Consider the following 21,490-nt stretch of genomic DNA (forward strand, 5'->3'; position numbering starts at 1 on the left):
TTTGAATGATACATGGAATTGAAGAGTTTGTGATTATGGACAGAGTGAGGCGATGGATGGAGCATTGTAGGTGTGGTGTGAACCTAGCCCTAGTGTGATGGTAAAGGTGCGGTTGGTCATCTTTAAGTGTCATTGTATGTTAAGAGCATTTTGTCTCATATCTGTTCTTCTTGTCTATGTATGCATGTGCATCGTAATAGTGACCGTTGACCAGACTTGACTGTTGCCACCAGGACAGTTGCCTAATTGCTATGAGATTTATATAATAATAATGAATTAGACTATATCAATTGAGCCTGCAGTATTGCTCGAGCAACATATATGATGCACTTTCCCTATCAAAAAAAGGTTTAATGATTTTAATGAATATAGAAGAGAAACTGAAAAATATTTAATAAATGAAACTTTTTGTTCAATTGAAGGATACCTCAAAAACTGATTAATTTTATGAAATGATAAAATTATGTAATGCTGTTTATGTTGTATCTTCAAATATTAAAAAATAAGTAAAGCTCTGTCTATTACCATTGTGAATGTGATGAGGTCTATGTTGGCATACAGCTAACCATAATGAATAATGAAGTGTTATCTTGTCTGTCCATGGGGTGAAGAACAGTCTTTGGATTTGTTGCCTCCTAAATATTTACTTTATCAATTTTTTAGAAACCAATGCCGTGGCAAAATATGGGCCTTTTGAAAATGTACTTTTATCAAATGTACAAGTATGATTCTATAAAGAATGGAAATCAGCCTAGTTTTTAAATTTAATCGGGCTAAAGGCCTTATATCATTTGGCTGGGAGTGCTTTCAGCTACCGTGTATATCACCTAATTAATACATGCTCTTAGTTTAATATCTTTACTTGGTGAGAAATCGGGAGAGGCTTGTATTCATGTCATTTTGGGTATTGAGATACTTCCATCAGGGTACACGTACTGTCTCTCACCTGGAATGTGTTTTCAGGGCTTGGAGAATCTTGGCAACACTTGCTACATGAACGCTGTCCTGCAGTGCCTGGCACAAACCCCCAACTTTGTCAATTCCCTGGAATTCTGTTGCCGGAAAAAGCTGGGTTTTCATCTCTCCGGTGGTGAAAATTTGAACTGCCATGGTCATGGTGATCACCTGGTGAGATTTATTATCCCAAGTGTAATGAATGCAATGAGTTTTGGAGTGATATTCTTCCCTAGAAATGTAAATGAATGTATTTGAGGTAGTGGTGCTAATTTGACTGGAGCAGGTCGATTAGAGATACTTTAATTTACTTGAGTGCAGGAGTGGCAGCTGCCTCTCTCACTTTACCTTCTTTTCATCCCGTCCCACCCCCTCTCACGTCTCCCAATTTTATACCCCCAACACACCTGCACGTGCTTTGCATGCACCTATTGCACAAGTTGGATCTTAGTGTTTTATTTTGTTCTTTGAATCAAACTATGGAAGAGACCTCATGTTAATTCTGCTAGGATAATCTTTTCTTTAGCCTTTCCTAACTTGTTAAGACTTGATTGATTAATTGATGAACATGATGATTGATTAAATGTTGATTGGTAACTTGATGAATTCCAGCGTAGCTTTCGTAAAAATCGATTCATATTGGAAATGAAAAATAGTAACTTTGTGATTCCACTGAAATACTTTTAATAAGAGACGACCCAGGTTTTGACCTTCGCCTGAAGATGACGTTGAACGTCAAAAACCCGGGTCGTCTTGTAATAAAAATTTTTCAGGGGAATCACAAAGTTACTATTTCTCATTTTAAACATGATGACATTTCATTTGAGTCAAAAAGATACCTTTCTCATTTAAGGTACGCTTGTAAACAGTTAGACTATTCCGACCAAGTGATGGAAATACTCTGAACAATTAATGTTTCAGTGTGTGAATTTTTTCCTTTTTGGTAGCCAATTATTATCTTGTTTATTAAATAAATCCTCTCCTGGATTTTTTTCGTATCAGCTGTAATATTTTTCCTAATCTTTGTGGGAACTTTGGTGTTAATATTTAACTCTGCTGTTGATTTTAGCCTCCACTTGAAGGTGTATTACGTGATAGTGGGCAGCTGACCAAGGCTCTTTTCCGCATTCTGTACCAAGTAATTAGTGGGGCAAAGCTGAGAAAGATTGGATTCACAACAGAGAACCCCAGTGAAGTTATCAGAATTTTGAAGAAATGCTACAACACCTTCAACGATGGAGAGCAGCATGATTCACATGAATTACTAAGATTTCTCCTGGAAGGATTGAGAGCTGAGGATTTAAAGGTAATTGCCTTTGTTGTGGTTATTTGTTTGATTCAAGTAGATGTTTTGATAAATTACTATGGAGAATAACATTACATTTTTATTGAGGTTTATAATTACAAAATGTTAGCTGTGCCTCATCTCTGATGCCTCTCTTCCTTCCCTCCGTCAGAGATACCAGGGTGGCATCTTGCGTGCTATGAATATACGCCCTTCCTTAAAAGAAGTGCTGCCCCTGGAGATAGAATATCTCATAGCATACAAAAACCAGGCTACTCAGTACAACCTTGTGGTCGAGCAGATATTCGGGGGTTCATTGGTTAGCATCTTGAAATGTCTTGATTGCAGTTCAGTCACTGCTACCTTTGAATCCTTCATGGATATTAGCCTTCCTGTGGAATCTGAGAAGGTAATGTTACTCTTATTTGTATAACATTTATTCCGAAGATAACTGCTTTTGTTGGTGCCAACTTGTGAATTTGCTTAATATATTCTCTTTGGGTGTCCATTCTTTCCCTTGTGCTGCTTGACACAGGTCTACATGCTTTCATTCCCATTTGCAAACTACAGTGAATTCATGATGAATTCAACTTGGCTCAGTTAATTGCTCAATACTCCTATCATAGGTGTGGGCATCAAAGAAAGAAACCTATAGTCACCTAACCACAAATCAATGTAGACTCATGCAGTAGGGTGATGGTATTGGGTGGAAAAACTTGATTTAATGCATCAAATAATTTTTATTGACAGCTCTACAGTTTAAGTGTATGACAATAATTGGAAATCTCTTTAAGCATGCTCCCATGTGAACATGTCCTGTTTTTCTTAACCTCTGTCCCAAAAGTTCCCACCTTTGGGAACTCCCACTGCCTACCCCCCCCCTCCTGCCCCCACTATAGACTTAGGAGGTGTAGAAATAAATTCATTGCTGACATTCTCCGTTGGCTGTTGCAACTTTTGAACCCTTTGAAGTAGAAAAGTTTCTCTTTCATGTCTTTATAAAAAAAGGGATAGATTTGCTGCCAATTTTTGTGCTGTAATATTTTGGGACAAAGTTGCCTAAGGACACAAGTTTGCGTGGGAAAATTAGCCTGGGCTTAAAATCTTGGTTTTTGTAGGTTTTTTATTTACAGATTTCATCAAGATTTAATGAAATATTTTCACTTCAGCTACAAAACTTGACTTTATCCCCAGACTATCCCAGTTATACATTAAAATATGTTGCATGACAGTACAGTAATATTTTCATCCTTAATATTATAATCATTTTTACGTATAGTTTTTTCACGTAGGTAAATATTATCTAAATCTCAAAATTAGATATTTTTTTCCCTTCTTTCAAATTTCTCCCTACCAACTAATCTCATTCTTTTCTCTTCGCATCAATGTCTTCGCATCAATCTACCATTACTCAATTCTATGCTTGCATAGAAAATTTTAGTGTTGTCTGATACATGTGAACTTTGAAGCATGCTTATGAAAACATGAACATTTTTACTGAACATAATTAGTAAAAAAATTGCTGTAAAATTATTCCAAGGGACATGGAGGCAAAAGAAAACCTGTACCAGACGATACATTCATGCCTACATTGGCTTTTTAAATATCGTCTTCACAAAAATGTTTCTATTTGCATGCTAATCCAAAAACAGCTTACATGACCTTTACATAAAGTAATGAGGGCAATCCTAAGTATCAAAGCCGTAGTTAGAGGACCTAGGCAGGTGACCTCTGAATTGCCTTGCTGGCTATCACCAAGGCCTGCTAAATAAATCATTGGAACTGCACTCATTGTTAATCAAAGCAATGCGTATTAGGATGTGTTATTAGCCTTGAGTGGTCTGTGTTGACATTTAGTGTTTGAAATTAAAAATTTTGGCTCTAAAGCATGTCATTTCCTATTTCACTTAACATTCAGATGAGGGGAATTGAAAAGGCACCACTTACTAATGAGGTGAGAATATCCAAATATCAGCAAAAGAAGGAGCGGAAAATGGCAAGAAGGTCAAGAAAAAAGCTAAGGGTGGTAAGATTGAATGCTGAAGCACCCCCGGCGCAAACTGGGCACAAGCACAGTTACTCCTCGATGGAAAGCGGAACAGGTAATTGGAATTGGGAGGGGTTGATGCTGCTTAAATCAAAAGAAGGCCTTCTTCCGTGGTACTGGCCTCTTTTAATCCTCAGAATTGTTATGGGGCAACCTTTGCTCATGTGATGTGGAAATGCTTTGGGAAACTTTATATTGATCACCATTTGCATTTGATGCATTAATTTGTATTTTGCACTCATTATGCTGTAACCCCGTTTTTCTATTGAGATTTTCTCTTTTTCAAGTTTCAGAAAGAACTGAAAGATAATGATATTTATATGTAGTACTGTTAATGCATACTGGATAGGTATAAAATTTGGGTGAAATTCCCCAGAGAAATGTTTAAGTTTTGGTATTTTATTACCAACTGTAAGTAATTTGATTTTTTTTGCTTGGAATGTGAATTATTCCTGATTCTCTTTCATTGCAGTCACTTGCAAAGTTTTGTAGGGATAGATAAGTATATATTGCATGAAGAGGAATTAGTTGACCTTAACAATATTTTTCAAAGAATGATCTTATTCATGTCTGAAGAAAAAATGATGTAGAATTATTAGAAAGTGGAGTTGGTGATATTCATTGTTCCATGAGAAGGCCTTCCTAATAAATTGGTGCATATTGTGATCACCTCTTAGCTCATATAATTCAAAATGAATTAGGAAAGCCACCAAAAACCAATGGGCTACCGTTGAATATCTGTTAACTCGATAAATCATGAGTCCTATGTTTTTCTGATGGTGTTGTGTGGGGATTGACGTTCGATGTAGCTTTAGGGGCTTTTAGTTTTAACGGGAACATTGTGTAATATTTATATGTCATTCCTGCTTGGATTGAAATTTTTTGTAACCTTACATGACTCCACAGCCGAAGGGCTGAATCGCCTTTAGAAACCCATTTTCCAGACATCCTTTGTCTCTGGTGTGTGGTATTGTCCATGAATTGTCCACATTTATGTATTGACGCGGAAACTCTTAAGGATTACGATGGAAAAGTTCCAAATCAGCTGCTAAATCAAGCACGTGATTGGGTTTATTCTACACCAAGGGCAAACGTGGCACCCATCCTGCCAAAATTTTTTCACACCCAATTTCTCATGCAAAAATCAAAATTCTGTACTTAGTGGTATGTCCGTGGCTTACACAGTGTTGTGAAATTTCATTTGTGAATCATTAAAAACCACATTGTGGATTTTTTCAATCATTTCAGAGAAAGTGACTTCCAGTCAATCAGTCGATTCCGAACCATGTTAATCATTTTTGGATGCATGACCATGTTTAAATTCGTTTGCCCAATTGTAAATAGTGGCTAACACGAGTAGATGTGCCACAAACCCCATCCAACTCAGCTTTGATCTCTTTTGGTGTGAAGCCTTTTAAATAAAAGTGTTTAATCACTCCACAAGATTCACTTTTTTAAAGAAACAAAAGTTAGTTGCCTCACTCGACCATGAAAATGAAACAAAGTCATGGATGTAGCTGAAAATTTAATTGCGGTCTGGTGATGCTTACTAAAAGCCAAACTTTTCTGATACAATGAGTGCCATCTCTTGGACTGTCCAATTTGTATTTATTTTACGACCCATGTGAATATGGATTACTGTGATGCTAGACGGAAAAGAAGATGTCAGATTTTTTAATCAAAACATGAACAAAATACTCTAAAATCATGATGTATCTTATTGTGTTGTTTTTCTAACTTGTTACCTGTTAGTGTATAGGTAATCCCAACTCCAAATTGTGTTTGCACTGTTTCATCAAGATGTTTCAAAGTGGCTTAGAATGTCATTGGCTTACCCACTTTGTCTTTGTTTTCTCTAGAGATTAAGTTGTGAATCATGAGCATAGGTCACTGTACAGGACACTGCGTACATTACGGATTGCACTATAAGATATGACTGTAAGTGGCAGAGCCAAATGTGCTTTAGTATGACTCCTTTTACTGAAACAAAAAGTACATGGCACGCAAAAGAAAAAGTTTCAAAATATATATATGAGTATACTTGTACGAGGGTCATCCGGAAAGTAGTACTCGTTCGTGCCGCATGAAGTGCTGACGACGCGAGTAGCCGCTGGACGAGGTCAGATAGCTTCAGTGGCTTGTCTGCCTTCTCTGAGCCAAGTTGCGTGACGCTAGCATTGCCTGTGTTGTTTCTGTGATTGTTTACAATGTTTAAAAAAATTGAGAACGCCGCCAGTTGTGAAGTGAGGGCAGTGATTAAATTCCTCAATGCAAGAAACGTTCGCCCATGTGATATTCATCGCCAATTAAAGGAGGTGTATGGAGACAATGTAATGGACGAGTCGTCTGTTCGGCGGTGGTGTCGCAACTTCAACATGGGGAGGGGGAACACACACGACGATGAGCGTTCGGGGAGACCGTCTGTCATTACAGACCAACTGGTGAGCTCAGTTGACGAATTCGTGAGGAACGATCGGCGCGTCACAATTGATGACATCTGTGAGCATTTTCCCAATGTTTCTCGAACAATTGTTCATGAAATTGTTAAACACCATCTGCATTATGCAAAAATTTGTGCAAGATGGGTCCCTCGCGTATCTCAATGAGCTGGCGGCGAAGGACGTATGCAGCAGGAATACAGAAACTTGTCACACGTTATGACAAATGCCTTAATTTGCTTGGAGATTATGTTGAGAAGTAGTTTAAAGTATCCTCTTTCAAATAAAATTTTTTATGTTTGTTAATATTTACTTTTGTGTCTTTATTTCACGAACGGGTACTACTTTCCGGATGACCCTCGTATATCAGAGAGTAATAATCAATGTCAATTGCAAAGATATGAGAATGATTTAAATAAGCGATACAAAACAATGCATCTAAAGTACAAAAGTAAGAAAGGAATATTATTTTTGGTTTATCACATACATGCTGGCACAATAATTCATCATTTTGCTTAAAAATGTTGAAAGTTATATGATAATGTGTTGTGGATCTCCAGTATTAAGTCTTGCAGGAGTGATTTGAAAAGACAGTTCAAGGTCAGAGAGAAGGCACCACTGGTATGTATCCAATTTATTTTAAGCGAGTAGCATCTGTTGAAGGAACAGGACTATGGTTTCAGCCAGATCAGCCCAGCTTTTTTCCATGATAAATTCACTTTTAGGTAGGACTTCCAAGAAATTTCAGCTGGAAACTTGCTGAATTAATCTTTTGTTTATTTGTAAAAATAGACTTCACTGGGTTTTTGCGTGGGTGAGACCATCAGAATTTTATTTTTATTGAGGTAGGTGTGGGTTTTTAATGAACTTTTGTTGCTTGTCCAGAGTTGTTAAATTGTTCATTGCACAAGGTTAAACATATGTTCTACCAGGAAACCTTTCTCTCATTTAATATTGGCTTCATGTTGGCCTTTTTTCAATGCAGTGGGTCATTACATCTCATTGCATCTTAGTGAGGTGAAATTATCATAACTGCGATAAAGAATTGAAAATGCATAAGATTCTGTTTCATGTCCACCATATTAATAAGTCGGTAGAATGTTGATTTGTCTAATTGATGACAGTTACTTGCTTATTTGTATTTTTTATAAATTATGTGTATGGATATCGTATTGTGTTGAAAAACCCTTTTGTTTGCCATTTCTCAATTAAGTAATTTCAAAGCATATGTTGTATTTGTGTGCATTTAGCCAAAATTATGGTCTCATATGCTTTGTAGAGCCACTTCCAGCTATGCCTGAGTTAGAATATGTCTCCATTTCATTCCAACATTGAGCATGATGTTTGCCAGTTTAAATTATTGAGTGCACTAATACAGTCAATAATTTTCTTTTTAAAGAGAGTGAAGCTGATGTCGAGGACAATACGGATGCAGAGAATACTGCTTCCATCTCGCAAGACGACAGACTCAAGACTGTGGCGACTCCCGTAGCCAAATCGGCTGATACACTCAGGAATCACGATGGTGATCTTCCAATCAGCCGGGTGAACAAAGATGGAACAAGTGAGGTTAAGGAACTGTACCCATATGCTTTAATGCTCTTTGACTCAAATCAGGATGGGCAACTTGGACAAGCAGGGGGACAAAATGTTATAGGATGTGAAAAAAAAATATGTGATGGCAATTGTAGCCCAGAGTTTAGTGTCGCCGATCATGATGTTAGCCCTGAACTTTCTGCTGTCAGTTATGGCATTAGTCCTGAGGTTTCTGCCGTCAGTTACGGTGTTGGTCCTGAATGTTCTGCTGTCAATTATGGGTGCTGCATTGTGGAGAATTCCACTGTGGCAGGTGTGTCTGGTAGTTCAGAACGATCCCTAAATGAAGATTTTGGTTCATGTGATGGTGGTCGTGGGTCAACAGCAAGCAGCATCGAGCAGGCAGACTGGGAGGAGGATGAGGAGGAGAAGAAGGGAAACATTTCGGTCACCCTGCACTATGAAACGTTAGTCCAGAAGCTGGAGAAAGCTATCATCATGAGTCCGGAGCCAGATTCGGGTGATATTCCTCCTCCTGAGGCATTTGAGTTCCCTGGGGGTGATAATAGTCTCAAGGATGATGCACAGTGTGTGTCTTCCTTGTGCATGCTTTATGAGAACTTCTCTGGCAGGTGTTCACCAGCCATTCAAGCCAGTTCCTTTAGTGTGTCTCAGAATCCAGAGAAGGATGACAAAGAAAGGGTTGATGACGACCTGACCCCTGATGTTAACCACTTACCTCTGTCTTGCAATGCAGAAGAGGAAGTGATTTCGGATGAGCTGTTGAATGTGCTGGTTGAAGAAGTTGAGGGGTCCGAAAAAAGTGATGGTGAGCTACTGGAAGGGGAGACGGGGAATGGCGCTCTAACTGACAGATTTTCGAGTATAACGGAACCAGCAGATGGGAAGGGAGGTGTTTGGGGGACAACTCTTGCTCCACCATCTGAACTGGAGAGTGTGGAAAATAGTCTGGAGCATTGCCTTCGGCAATTTTTTAATGAAGAGTTACTGAGCGGGAAAAATAGAATAGGTTGTGAGCACTGTACCCGGCGGACAGGAGGCAAAGAACCAAGTAAGGTTTTTTTCTTGCATTAGAGTAATACATTGTGCATGGTTAGTCTCCTCTTCGAAGTCTTAGATATAGTGGTTGGATGCAAATATTTATTTAAACCATTTACTTCTAATGAGTATATTGGTGAAAATTAATTACTAATTAAATAATTATTATTAATTAATTTTCATTATACGCAATAAATATAAATGGCGTGTGCATTTGTCACTCGTGTTTACGCTGCAGATAGCAATGAGTTCGTCTCTTGCTCTATTGCGAGGTGTTATTGGAGTGGAAATTCTTATTAAATTCAATTTTCAAAGTTGATTATGTACACCATTGCTTTATTGGGAAATGCATTAACTGTTACACTAAATGGCAATAATCAAAGTAAGTATGAAAGTTTCTTGGCACTGTATTGGAGAAGAATTAAGAAATAATTTCAAAGCGCAGAAGCTAAAGGATTTAAAGGAAGCATTGCTGCTCTGTATGTCATTGCTATTAATGGATCAGTACCTGTTTTTTTACTTTTCAAATTGCAATGCCACCAAGTGTTCAGAAACTGCTCATTGCTATGAGATACCTTCTATTATGCATGCATTTGGAATTTTGAGGAAAACTTTTGTGCCTATGCAAGAAAATATAATCCCCTGACTTGAAGATTTCACAATAAAAATGGTATGCATTTATCTTGCTAATATCAGTCAAACATGAGGTCCATAGTCATGTTTCCTTAATGTATTCCAGTTTCAAGAAAGGGTGTACTAAAGTGATTAATATATATTTTTAACATGCCCTATAATGGTTGCAAAAAAACTACATTAGATAAATATATTCCAATGAAATTATGATTTGAAAACATTAAACTATTTAGCCTCCTGTGTCATGCATGTTTCTTTTACATAAGCCTGAAGGAAAGGAAATTAAAAGAGCTGTAAAAGTCTCTTTTAATGGAAATGTTCAGTTATGATTTCCTTTCATGTAGATTGAAAAGTAGCATAATAATGCCTCTATTTGTCATAGCTTGTATCTTTCAGTCTCTTAAATTAATATCTTTTTGGAAGTCTTATTGTCATATTAGTATTACTTATATTTTGGAATTTTCAGTCTCTTAAATTAATATATTTTTGAAAATATAATTTTCATATTAGTATAACTTATATTTTGGAATAACTATTTGTGTGACAATGGCAATGAAAAATGTAAGTAATGGTCTACTTTTTAATGTGCTCCTTATCCTAAATTCCTGGAATAGTGCAGATAATACATGGTAGGGATTTGTTTCCAATGAGCTCCCCGAGTCCTACCTAACAATCCACAGACATGTCCGTTATGATATCGTGTGGGTCGATTCCAAAATGGCCCCGACCCGAATTCCTGTAGTTATTAATTGATTCTCACATTTTGATTGTTGATTCCAGTGTCATTGATTCGGAAAAAATTCAGTCTTCAGTGCCAAATGAAAATAAACAATGATTCATATTATTATATTTTCAATATTTTTTCAACAGCCAAGGAATCATTGTAATTTGGTATCCAAAATTACAACTATCTGACATTATTCCTTTATTCTCCCTACACTCCATTGCCAAGAACGGAATTTCCCAAGTTGTTCCATAACCCGGGTACCACTAAGAATTTTATTTCATATGTTTGACTTAATCTCAGTCAAAGACTACCATTATGTTGTACTTAACACTTCCTGAGCAAATTTCAGTGCTCAAGCTGTTTCTATTCCACCCTGGGCCATTTTGCCTCTCAAATTCAAGTGGAATCTTGAGTTCTGGAATGTAAGCACATTCACACCACACTGGATCAAATTTGAGGTGTGGCAGACCCTAGATGGGCGAAATGTGGAGGGGATGGATCGACCATGGCTACGTGTCTACGATAGAATCACAGGAATAGTCCAAGCTGTGCTAATAATTGTATGGAGAGATTTAATTGCCGAGTTATTGAGATCAGAGCTTGAAAGAAAAAAATTAAAAGTAGTATTCGGAACACAGTCGTCACGAAAAGAATTGTTTGTATAGCATTTCATGACATGTTTGTGTATTTTTTTGTAGATTGAGTGATGCTGAACTGGAGTTGTACTTACAAAATTGATAGGGAAGATACAACATGTATGTAGAGCACATAATTGTACGCTTTCTGAATAGATAAAACATTTTGAAGGTATTTAAATGTCATTTGGGGTGTAAAAATTTTACAATCAAACAAATTCCAACGAAACTCTTGAATATTGGAATAATAATTTTGTGGATTTGTGAGGTTGAAATTTCCTATCCTCTAATGAGTTCAAATTGTTCTTGAAAATTGAACAAAGCTCGAGGAAAGCCTCAAGGAGAATTGTGAAGGAACTTGCAGTACTCAGCAATGGCAGTGGAAGAAACATTTGTGTGGATAATCTTTTCATAACATTCCCTCTCTCAAAACAATTTTTGACTGGGAATAAGGCTATTGTTAGCTGGTTGAAATGAAAGAAGCCATATATTCCAGAAGAAATGGCTGCCAATAAGAGTGGGAGTGATACCGTATGATATTTTGATTGGATGATCGAGTGACAATGTGCTCTGTTGTGCCAAAAAAGACCGAAGTTGTAATTATGTTAGCACTTGGATGCAGCAGTAGGTAGTGATGGAAAGAGAAAACCGGAGATGATTTTGTGTTGCAACAAATGCTAAGTAGGTGTTGATTTGATGGATCAAATGTTTGGCTGTTACTCCAGAAAACATTATGCAAATAGATGACTGCTAACAATCTGTTTTAACGTGATGTGTCTTGGAGTTTTTGTGCCATTTGTAATTTATGTTAAGAAGAGCAAAACTCTCAAAATACGGCAAATTAATGCTGAATGTACTTGTTTCTTCTGAGTCAGGAACATTTAACTTCAGTGATCAAAGTGCAACGGGAGCATCTTCAAGTTATGCAACACTATGACATAAAAATTGCAACTAAAGACCTTTTGGTAAGCAATTTGGTACTTTAGATGCTTCTGTGACCCTTGCTGTTCTTGAGGATTCCACTGGTAGGATACCTTACACCAGCATTTATCTGTAGCATGTAATACAATCAAGGTATCAACATGAAGAGGAAGACTAGAAAATCGTGTGCTGATTGTGCAAAACTCGTTTGCAACCAGCACTGTGTTTCTGTTACCTAGTTTCGAGAATGCTGTAAATGAGGCTTTTTCTCTGTATTTGTTTGAATTGTGTGGTTAAATTTTCTGTAAGAACAATCATATTTAGTTATTACATCATCCTTAGAAATCTAATTGGCAAGATTTCAATCAATTCATGCAGGGTTTATGTCAAAACTAAACATTATCATGGTGGTAACCCTGGTTATGGGAACCATGCTTGCGAATTATATGAAGCCAATTTTAAAAGATTCAAAATACGCCTGACATGCTTTTTCAACTTTGAAATGAGTATGTAATGATGATATAAAACCCTCAAAGAGCCTAAGGAAAATTTAATTAAAATGGTCGCATCAATATTTGCATGCTGGTTACTGTTATTTGATATGATATTTAATATGCTCTAAATTGTTATCAATAAAATAAAGCATCCTGACTCAATTAGGATATTCTGTTTGGGGTTGTCATTACATGTATTTCCTCCTGAGCATAAAAGTCATTTAACACTGTGAATGAAGATATTGCTTAGAATTTTTTGGCTTGTAGGTAATTCCAGCTTGGGATAGGAGAAGGAACATTTCAGTAGTCCCCAAGATTTGTTGGTATTCCTGATGTTCCTCATGCGTCACGGTGGCAACATTTTAGGGGGCCTACCAGTGGACCGAAATTCAGTGGTGTGTCAGCAAACATTTTCAGCATCATGGGAACTGAATTATTTCCAGTTGCTCACATTGGATGAACTGACTTGCAATACTAAATCAAGAAAAAGTTGCAATGTTCCTGTAATGAAACTACTTGGAAAGTGAAGTTACATTAACACATGTGAGTGGTCTGAATACTTTTTGACCTTGACATGAAGATGGCAGGACTCTTCAACAGAAGTTTGGGAATCTTTGTGCATGCATTGAAAGGTACTCGCCGAAAGTTGAGCAGTTTTAGACACTTAGAAGTTGTTCGACCGTCATTTGAGTGAATGGTTATGATGCGTTTTGTGAAAATGGAAAATAATGAGCGGTTATTGAATATTTGTGTTTGAAAGTCATTACACATGAAAATCAGATATTAGTTTAATGCTCTGTACAGGGGCTCTGTAGCATCATTTATGGACTTGAAGTTTTGTGCAGCTGAATTTAAACATGGCTGCACCAGCTTGCCTGATTATGAGTGCTTGAGATGGCCAAAACCTGTGACAACCACTGATAAAATTGAAAAAGTTCACCAACTGATGCTGGACAACCGTTGAATAAAGGTTAGAGAGATAGCAGAGGCTTTGGGGTTAATGAAAGAATGCATTTGTCATATATTGACCGATAAAGTAAGCGTGTGTAACATTGATTCATAACTGTTGATGAAACTTGGATCCACCACCGCAGTCCTGAGAGGAAAGAACAGTCAAAAGGGTGGACTGCAATGGGTGAACCTTCTCCAAAAGAGGCAAGGATGGTTCCATCAGCTGGGAAGGTGATGGTGACTGTTTATTGGGATAGCCATAGAATGGTGTTCATCAATTAACTTCAAATGGTAAAACAATAATGATAAGAATATTACAAATCATTACCTAATGAGCTGACGGCAGAAATAAAAGAATGATGACATTTAAGAAGAAGAAGGTGCTTATCCATCAGGACAGCGTACCTGTTCGCACTTTGGTGGTCGTCACGGCTAAAATCCACAAATTGCACTTCAAATTCAAATTGGCTTAGCACTCACCAGATTCACCAGGTATCCCCCTAGTGACTTTCTTCTGATTCTTAACCTTAAATTTTTGCTTGGAGGGCAGATTTTCATCGGACAAGGAGGTTATCACCTACCTAAATGTCTATTTTGGGGAGAAAGATATCAAATACTATTTGGAAGGATTAAAATAGTTAAGAAGTCTATAAACTCAAAAAGCGACTATGGTGACAAATAGAAGTAAGTGTGAAGAAAAAATGTCTCATTTGCTAGGTTGGAAGCTTTTCAAACCATCCACATATCCCAACACCAGTAAAGTCTGATTGAAAGTGATGGGAATTCAAGAGAGAACCAAGCTACAGAACTTACGGTAGTAGAGTTGATATGTTTAGCATTCAACCCATTACAGGTGGATTTTCAATTTGTGCAGGGGTTTCCTGAAAATAAACATTAGTTCAGCAATTAGTTACTAAATTACATAAAGAAAATATATTTCAATACATGTGCAATCATTGTTGTATGATTTCATCAACTGAGTAGGAAATATTTCTTTTTTAAAATTGATTAAGGTGCTATTATAATGCAGACATTGTTTATAGTTTTTATTTCAACCGGTAACCTTCTCTAGAGCATACAGCCTATATTTTTAGGTGTTCCTGTTTCTGATGTGATTTCAGTGCAGGTTTGCAGCAGTCATTGAATTGTAACGATGATAGTTGTCATTGCTGTTACAGCTGTAAGGGCTGTGCATAAAACTGATGATTGCAGTATATATACCTATTAACAAACATTCTAATCCATTCTTATACTTGGGTGTGTATGTATACATGTTCAGTTAAACCCCTTGATAGCTGTTTTCTAGAGATCCCAGAGAAAAGTGTAAAATTGGAGAAAATGCAAAGAGTGGGCAAAGGACAATTTTTGCTTTTAAAAGCTTAATTACTGAAGTCATTGTCTGCAGTGTCATCGCGTTATGGATATATTCGACTGGAATGTCTTCTACATGATCAACATAAAATCCTGCATTCCTAAAGTGGTTTAATATTTTAGAATCTTCAACTTGCTTCCAAGCCCATGGTATGTACTGTAAAGCATCCAGTACATTCAATTTGATCATTGCCTTCATATTCCTACCACAGTCATGCAGAGATATGAATATCTGTGCAGTAATTTTTTGATGGTGCATCAGTGAGTAAATTATATGTAAACCAGTGGTTGCAGCCCAGTGGTGCGATTTGCGGGAAAAAAGTGTAACTGTGCATTGCTCATGTGCACAATCAGTGATTGAGCTGGACACTGATCAATAAACAGCAGGAGTTTGCTGTTCTGAGGCCTTATTTTAGCATTCAGAGCATGAACTTCATTCTCAAATATCTCTGAAATTATTCAAACTTTGAAATTTGCTGTTCATGTCGTGGGCAACTTTTTTACATATTTGACCTAGGACTCTGATTTAGCAATCACTTGTGGCTGAAGATTCTCACTTCTATCTGCATTTTTGATTGGTAAAACAGTAAATCTTTGTTTGTTTGGTACCTCTCCATGATATAGTTCCCCTCTGAATTTCCATGTTTTTGCTGACACCACGTTAAAAAGTAACAGACTCATTTGCAATGAAAATGTCTTTTGGGCTATAGCCTTCAAGAGGTTTATTCAATTCTGTCTTGACATCAACGCTTCTTCTATCACAAGTTAGTTTTTGTATACAGCCTTGTATACAAAGTTGTGCCAATTTTTTAAGAATCTCCAGCCAATCATTGGAGGCTGTGAAATCTATGATTCTTCATCTTGTGGGAAATGTGTCTCATATGTTGATATGTTTGATACGCTATCAATTAAAAACCACTCTTTCAGTAATTCTTCATACTTGGAATGCTTGACATATTTTCTTTCTTAAGACAAATGCCCATGCTGGTTTGTTTGTTTCAGGATTGAATCATGATTTTTCACTTTTCTGTTCAGTGTAGAAGCATCCAATCGTAGCTGTTTCTCCAGATCTATACAGATTCCATCATGAGAATCAATTTTTATTTTGCCTTTAATTGAAAATGTTTTTTGTCTTGTCTTTCCATTGTGAAGCAGGATAAAATTTATGTTCCCCAGCAACAATGGAAATATTATCACATTAGAATCTGTGCTATCATTCCATTAGACTTTTGTGAACACTTGCCCAATATCAAAATTGTTTGAAGAACAAAGTTTTTTTAATTCAGTGTAGTTTTGATGCGAGGAAGCAAGTTTCAATACTCTTTATTATTCAGGAGCCCATTACTGTTATATCTGTTTTGTTGAGACCGTAAAAATGCTCCCAGTTGTCAGTCGCCACTTCTGGCATTGTTTTGGTAGTGAAATAAATTAGATTTCATTTATTTACATTTAAGCTTATTTAATTTTGATTACGCTAATCCTGTAGAAGAAGAGTAGCATTAGTTGACCTTGAAATTAGGTAGTATAGAAGTAGTAGACACCAAAAAATTTGTATCACCAGCATATAATACTGGAATTAAAGAATTTTAGAAATATGTGAGATCATTAATATATGAACCAAAGGAATAGCGCTGGACACAATACTGAAACCTGTAGGATGCCAGCTTTAACATCTTTTGCAGGTTAAACAAATCCAATCTCATTTTTGTATAGGGAAATGCATTGTTGTCTACCCTTTAAATATTACTAAAATATTTAAATCTTAAAAACTATTCCATAAATATGTTTTTCCGAGTGTAGTGTAAGGGTGTTATGGAAAATTATTTCAAAAACTTTGCTGAACTGATTTGACAAAGAGTAGGAGTTTCGATTTGACAAGTTGGTAGGAATTCATTTGTCCCTTGTCACCTTTGCCCATGTAAAGAGGACTTTGGCTTAGTTTGAGCGGAGAAGGAAACTTGCCAAGCCTGAGAGATTCATTAATTAAGAAAATTAAAGGGATTTAACTGCATTAAAGACTTTCTTCTATGCATACATGCAAGGATGCAGAAATGCTGTGAAATAATTTTAACTGTTCAATTTTGGTGGATGAATCATTAATTTTTGGGAAATGCTCTTTCAAAAATTCTATTACAACTTCAACTGTTGCTTCTAGTTTGAAATTCCATGAACAATGTGCAGATTTTCATTACTTAGCTAGAATAATTTCTGTGGAGCATTGAGGAACTGAAAAAGGGAACATAGTTGCATGGGGGGGGGGGATTTTAAGGATTTAACGTTCTGTGAGACCAAAAAGTTATAGTTTTAAATACAACAACAAAATTAAGTTTTTATTTTCTGTTTGTATTACTGTTACATATTATGTTTTATTACCGAGGGAATGATTTTTAGTAGAACTGAAAAAGTTGTAGGATCTTTATATGGCCTGTGTACTTTTCTTTACAGAAGCTGGAGAAAAATTAGTTCAAACTAATGCTATGAAGCAGTTATTGTTTGTGAAACTCCCTGAAGTTTTAACCATCCACCTGAAAAGGTTTGAAGTGGTTGGAAGCCGAATGAGTAAAATTACCAGAAAAGTTAGCTTTCCCTTGGTACTTGATGTATCCCCATATACATCAGTCAAAGTGAAGGTAAGCAAAGCATCATTATGTAGAGAAATCCTTTTGCCATAATATTTTCCTATTCATCTGGCTGCAAGATCAGTATTTTTTGTAATATTGTCAAAAATGTAATTCCTATAAAAATATTGTGATAAATATTAGTCAAGTTTAAAATTTTAAAAGTTAATATCTTAGTTTTTTGCTCTTTATAATTTGTTACCTGGTGTTTTTGTTGGAGTAAATGTGATAGGAATTTTGTGCCCATTTATTGTTTGGAAGTCCAGAAAGAAATAGAGTAATTATAAATTTATTTCTAGTATAAATTTATCTTATTTGAAGAATTGTGCATGAATATTGCTAACTCAAGTGGGGACTTAAGAGGAAAAATTCCATTAGGCAAAGAAGCTTTCACTAGGAGGCAATAGATGACTGGAATGCTGAGTAAGAATTTTAAGAAACAGTTCATCAAATCTTTGATGTGGAATATGGTTTTGTATGGTGCAGAAACATGGTCATCGAAGTAGGCTGATAGGCGTGGATTGGAGGCTTTTGAAATGTGGCTGTGGAGAAGGTGGAAGTAGACGGAATGGAAACCAAACAATGCATGAGACATGGTGGGGAGGAGAGGTTTGTTGGGAGGATTCCAAAGGAGGAGGAGGAGGAGGGGAATGCTACACAAATGACGAAGGGATGCAAATAGAATAGGCATGCTGGATGAAATGAAGGAAGTATGTGGGATTGAGGAGAGGCTTGTGGTAGAGTTAGATGTCAGGATTTCTGTCAAGAAAGAGGTTTGGAGATGTATTGCTGTAACCTTGTATAGGCTGTGTCCAACCAATACCTACCTTAACTGGTAGATAACCATTAATAATAATTGTTAACTTTCCATCTAGAGTAAGTACATGAGGAATGAGTAGTGGAGAGAAATCTTCTTACCTTGGCCAATAAAAGGAGCATGACGGTCCGCGAGGGTGTGGAAACTGGACGATATGTCTCCCTTATCCTTATGTACTTCAGACACTATCCTAAAGTACCATAAGATGTTATGTTTACAAGCCATATGGCATGCTGCATACAAATCATCAGTTGTTTCTAATAATATTTCTTTGTTTTTTAAGTTGTAGATGAGAGAGGGGTTATCATCTACGCTATTCTTCCTAGCCTACACAGTGCCTGAAGTATCTAAACATTTGAAGTTGTGGAAACTTATGGCGCTATGATGTTAGTGCATCTTTAAATCACCTCTGTGGGGATTATTTTTTTCATGGTCCACTCCAGAAAAGCAGAAGTGGTTAGCAGTTTTTGTGATTTTATTTTAACACTGTTCCTTCATAATTGCTACATGTCCATCCATATCAGTAGCTTTCTCTTCCACAAGCTTCTTTGCTTTGGCTTATTCTGTGGTTATTACAAGCATTTTTTCAATCTTGCTTTTTAATGTTTCGCGAGACTTTTCCAATTTATCCCTTAAACTTTGGGTGCTCTTCAAAAGTTAATTTTACTTCATCATACATGGAGCATAGAGATAGTGTGAGTTGCATACGATAAGGTGATGATACCAGGAAAGTGAGATAGATGTTGGAGAAGAGTAGACATTTTGAATGAAATTAAAGGGAGTATGCAGGTCTAAAAATGAGGCATTAAACGGTTTAAGAATATTTTGTGTCATGTTAGTTGTTTTTAGGCTGAGGAGTACTGTAGTTTTGGAGTGTACAGTGCTAGGATCCATCGGAAATCTTCCCAGACACAGTATCTTCCCAGACACTGAATCTTCTCCAACCCAGAATCTTCCCTGGCCCAGAGTCTTTCCAGGTACCGATTCTTCCCTGGACCAAAATCTTCCCAATGCAAAACCTTCCCTACCCCAGTATAGTATTTATAACGATGTCTCTGACACATTCATCTTATTTGCAACAGCCATACTGATGTTATATATACGTAGTCGACTCTTCTACTGAGGACAGTACTGGTGCTAAGGGTGCCTGTGACCAATCACCACAACTATTTTAGAGAGAGTGAAAGTGTCTGTAATAAGATTCAGATTCAGAGGTGTAAACAAAAGGACCATAATCCAAATCTGAAAGCATTGCTGCCCTCTAAGTAGAATCTGGGTACTGTAATCTGCCCATCTCATGCTGTGGCCAAGGAAGTGTAAAATATGGACGCTCTGGTGACTCCTATGGTGTTGAGTGTGAATGTTTCAGTTAAATCAGAAGTCAAATGTCTTGCCAAGAAAATGAATGGACTGATTAATGGGGTTTTTTGGCCAATGAAATTCAGTTTACCTACACATCTATGTGGCACCCTGCAAGCTACTGCTTGGGCGTGTGGCCAGCAGTGATTGCATACCAGACTAGTTTTCATGGAAAATGCTGTCCCCTCCTAGCACAATCTGATTACGTTATTCTGATCCCTTATTGTTTGTGGGAAAAATGACATTGTAAATCTATTTGTTCCATACTTAATCTATCTTAATTTTATTGACATGATCTCTCCTACCATAGTGTGATGGTGTTATAATACATTTTCAACATCATTTCTAAAGAGACATCCTTTCAAGTTATGCTAGAAATTAAATTTGTAAGTTAACCTTCCTTCCGTGAGTGATTCCCAACCTAGCTGTCATAATAATATGATATGCAACTCAGTTTGTCATGACAACGCTTTACAAATCTAAGCCCTCTATGCTTCACAAGGTCTGATGCAGCAATGAAATCAGCTTTGTCAGGATCCTATAGACTAGCAACATCCTAAATGAGGCCTTACCTGCAAAAGATAACATCTCTATTTAACCTTATTTGTGCATGGAGATTGTGGATGCCTCGCAGCCAGTGGAAAAAGATGCACTTCGTTTTCTTCTTGGATAAGGAATCATTTTTTTATGGGAAACAGCTTGTTTAAAGGTGGATGTACCTTGTTTCACCGACAATTTTTGAAGACTGGCAGAAGACGTGAATGAATAGCAATGCCCATCACTTGGCACATTTCATGACATTATTTATTGCTATGGTGAATGGCAATACAGTAAGCAGGGCTTATATAACTGTCTTAGGGAATATAACCGTGTTTTTGAAACGGAGATGGAAAGCAGCTAAGTTTGTGGCAGTGGGGAATTAATTGAAAATCCATGTGGCTTGCTTGTACAACCCTTGAGCACTAATGGTTCCATTATGGGATGGGTGGTCAGAAGATGAGACCAGATGACTTTGGTATGCTTTTAATAGCTGCAGTGATTATGGCCAATGTAAATGCCTCCAACTTATGTATTGGATCATAGCTGTGGTTTTACATAAAATTGAATTCATCTTTGAAATTTTGCCAAATGATATATGGACAATAAGAATGTCTACACCAAAGAATGTATATTGCAACTACTTTCTTTGGCTTGGGAAATATGACAGTGATACCTTTAGCATGCATAGTTGTGCACAAACAGGCTTCGCTGTCATCGCCAGTGTGCACGAACAAATTGTGAGGTCAGTGGTGTAATAATCACCCCTGGAACTGCTGAATGAGGTGTGTTCTGTATTGTTCTGTGAAATAAAGTTAAATTGTGAATAAATCTGGATATATTCATCCTCTCCTGTTGCTTTGGGTATTAGTGCTTCCTCAATGAGGATTGTGGTCATTACAAGCACCCATTAAAATGTGGCTTCAAGCTATGATGGAGTCAACAGTATATCTTCCAGAAGGCAATTTTTAATCAGCAGTATTTTCCCCACAACATAAGTGGTCACCACCACCACTTGAAGTGGGCTGTTGAAATGCACTCCGGGCGTGTGCACTAAGGCCTCTTAAATGGTAGCATCTACTCCACCATTGGCACTCTGTCCACTGGT

At 37.0% G+C, this 21,490-nt stretch overlaps 1 protein-coding gene across 2 annotated transcripts in view; it reads left to right on the forward strand.

Moving 5' to 3' along the window:
* Nucleotides 1-21,490, forward strand: part of Usp16-45 (ubiquitin specific protease 16/45) — a 43,807-nt gene that overhangs the window by 14,180 nt on the left and 8,137 nt on the right. For both annotated transcript variants that reach the window (XM_071598231.1, XM_071598232.1), the window contains exons 7-12: nt 964-1,128; nt 2,024-2,260; nt 2,412-2,648; nt 4,158-4,341; nt 8,124-9,332; nt 17,497-17,681. In XM_071598231.1, coding sequence (XP_071454332.1) covers nt 964-1,128; nt 2,024-2,260; nt 2,412-2,648; nt 4,158-4,341; nt 8,124-9,332; nt 17,497-17,681 — 2,217 coding nt within the window. The remainder of the gene's footprint in view (nt 1-963; nt 1,129-2,023; nt 2,261-2,411; nt 2,649-4,157; nt 4,342-8,123; nt 9,333-17,496; nt 17,682-21,490) is intronic.

Source organism: Hetaerina americana, unplaced genomic scaffold, assembly GCF_022747635.1.
Source record: "Hetaerina americana unplaced genomic scaffold, ioHetAmer1.1.p SCAF_90, whole genome shotgun sequence".
NCBI classification, from domain to species: domain Eukaryota; kingdom Metazoa; phylum Arthropoda; class Insecta; order Odonata; family Calopterygidae; genus Hetaerina; species Hetaerina americana.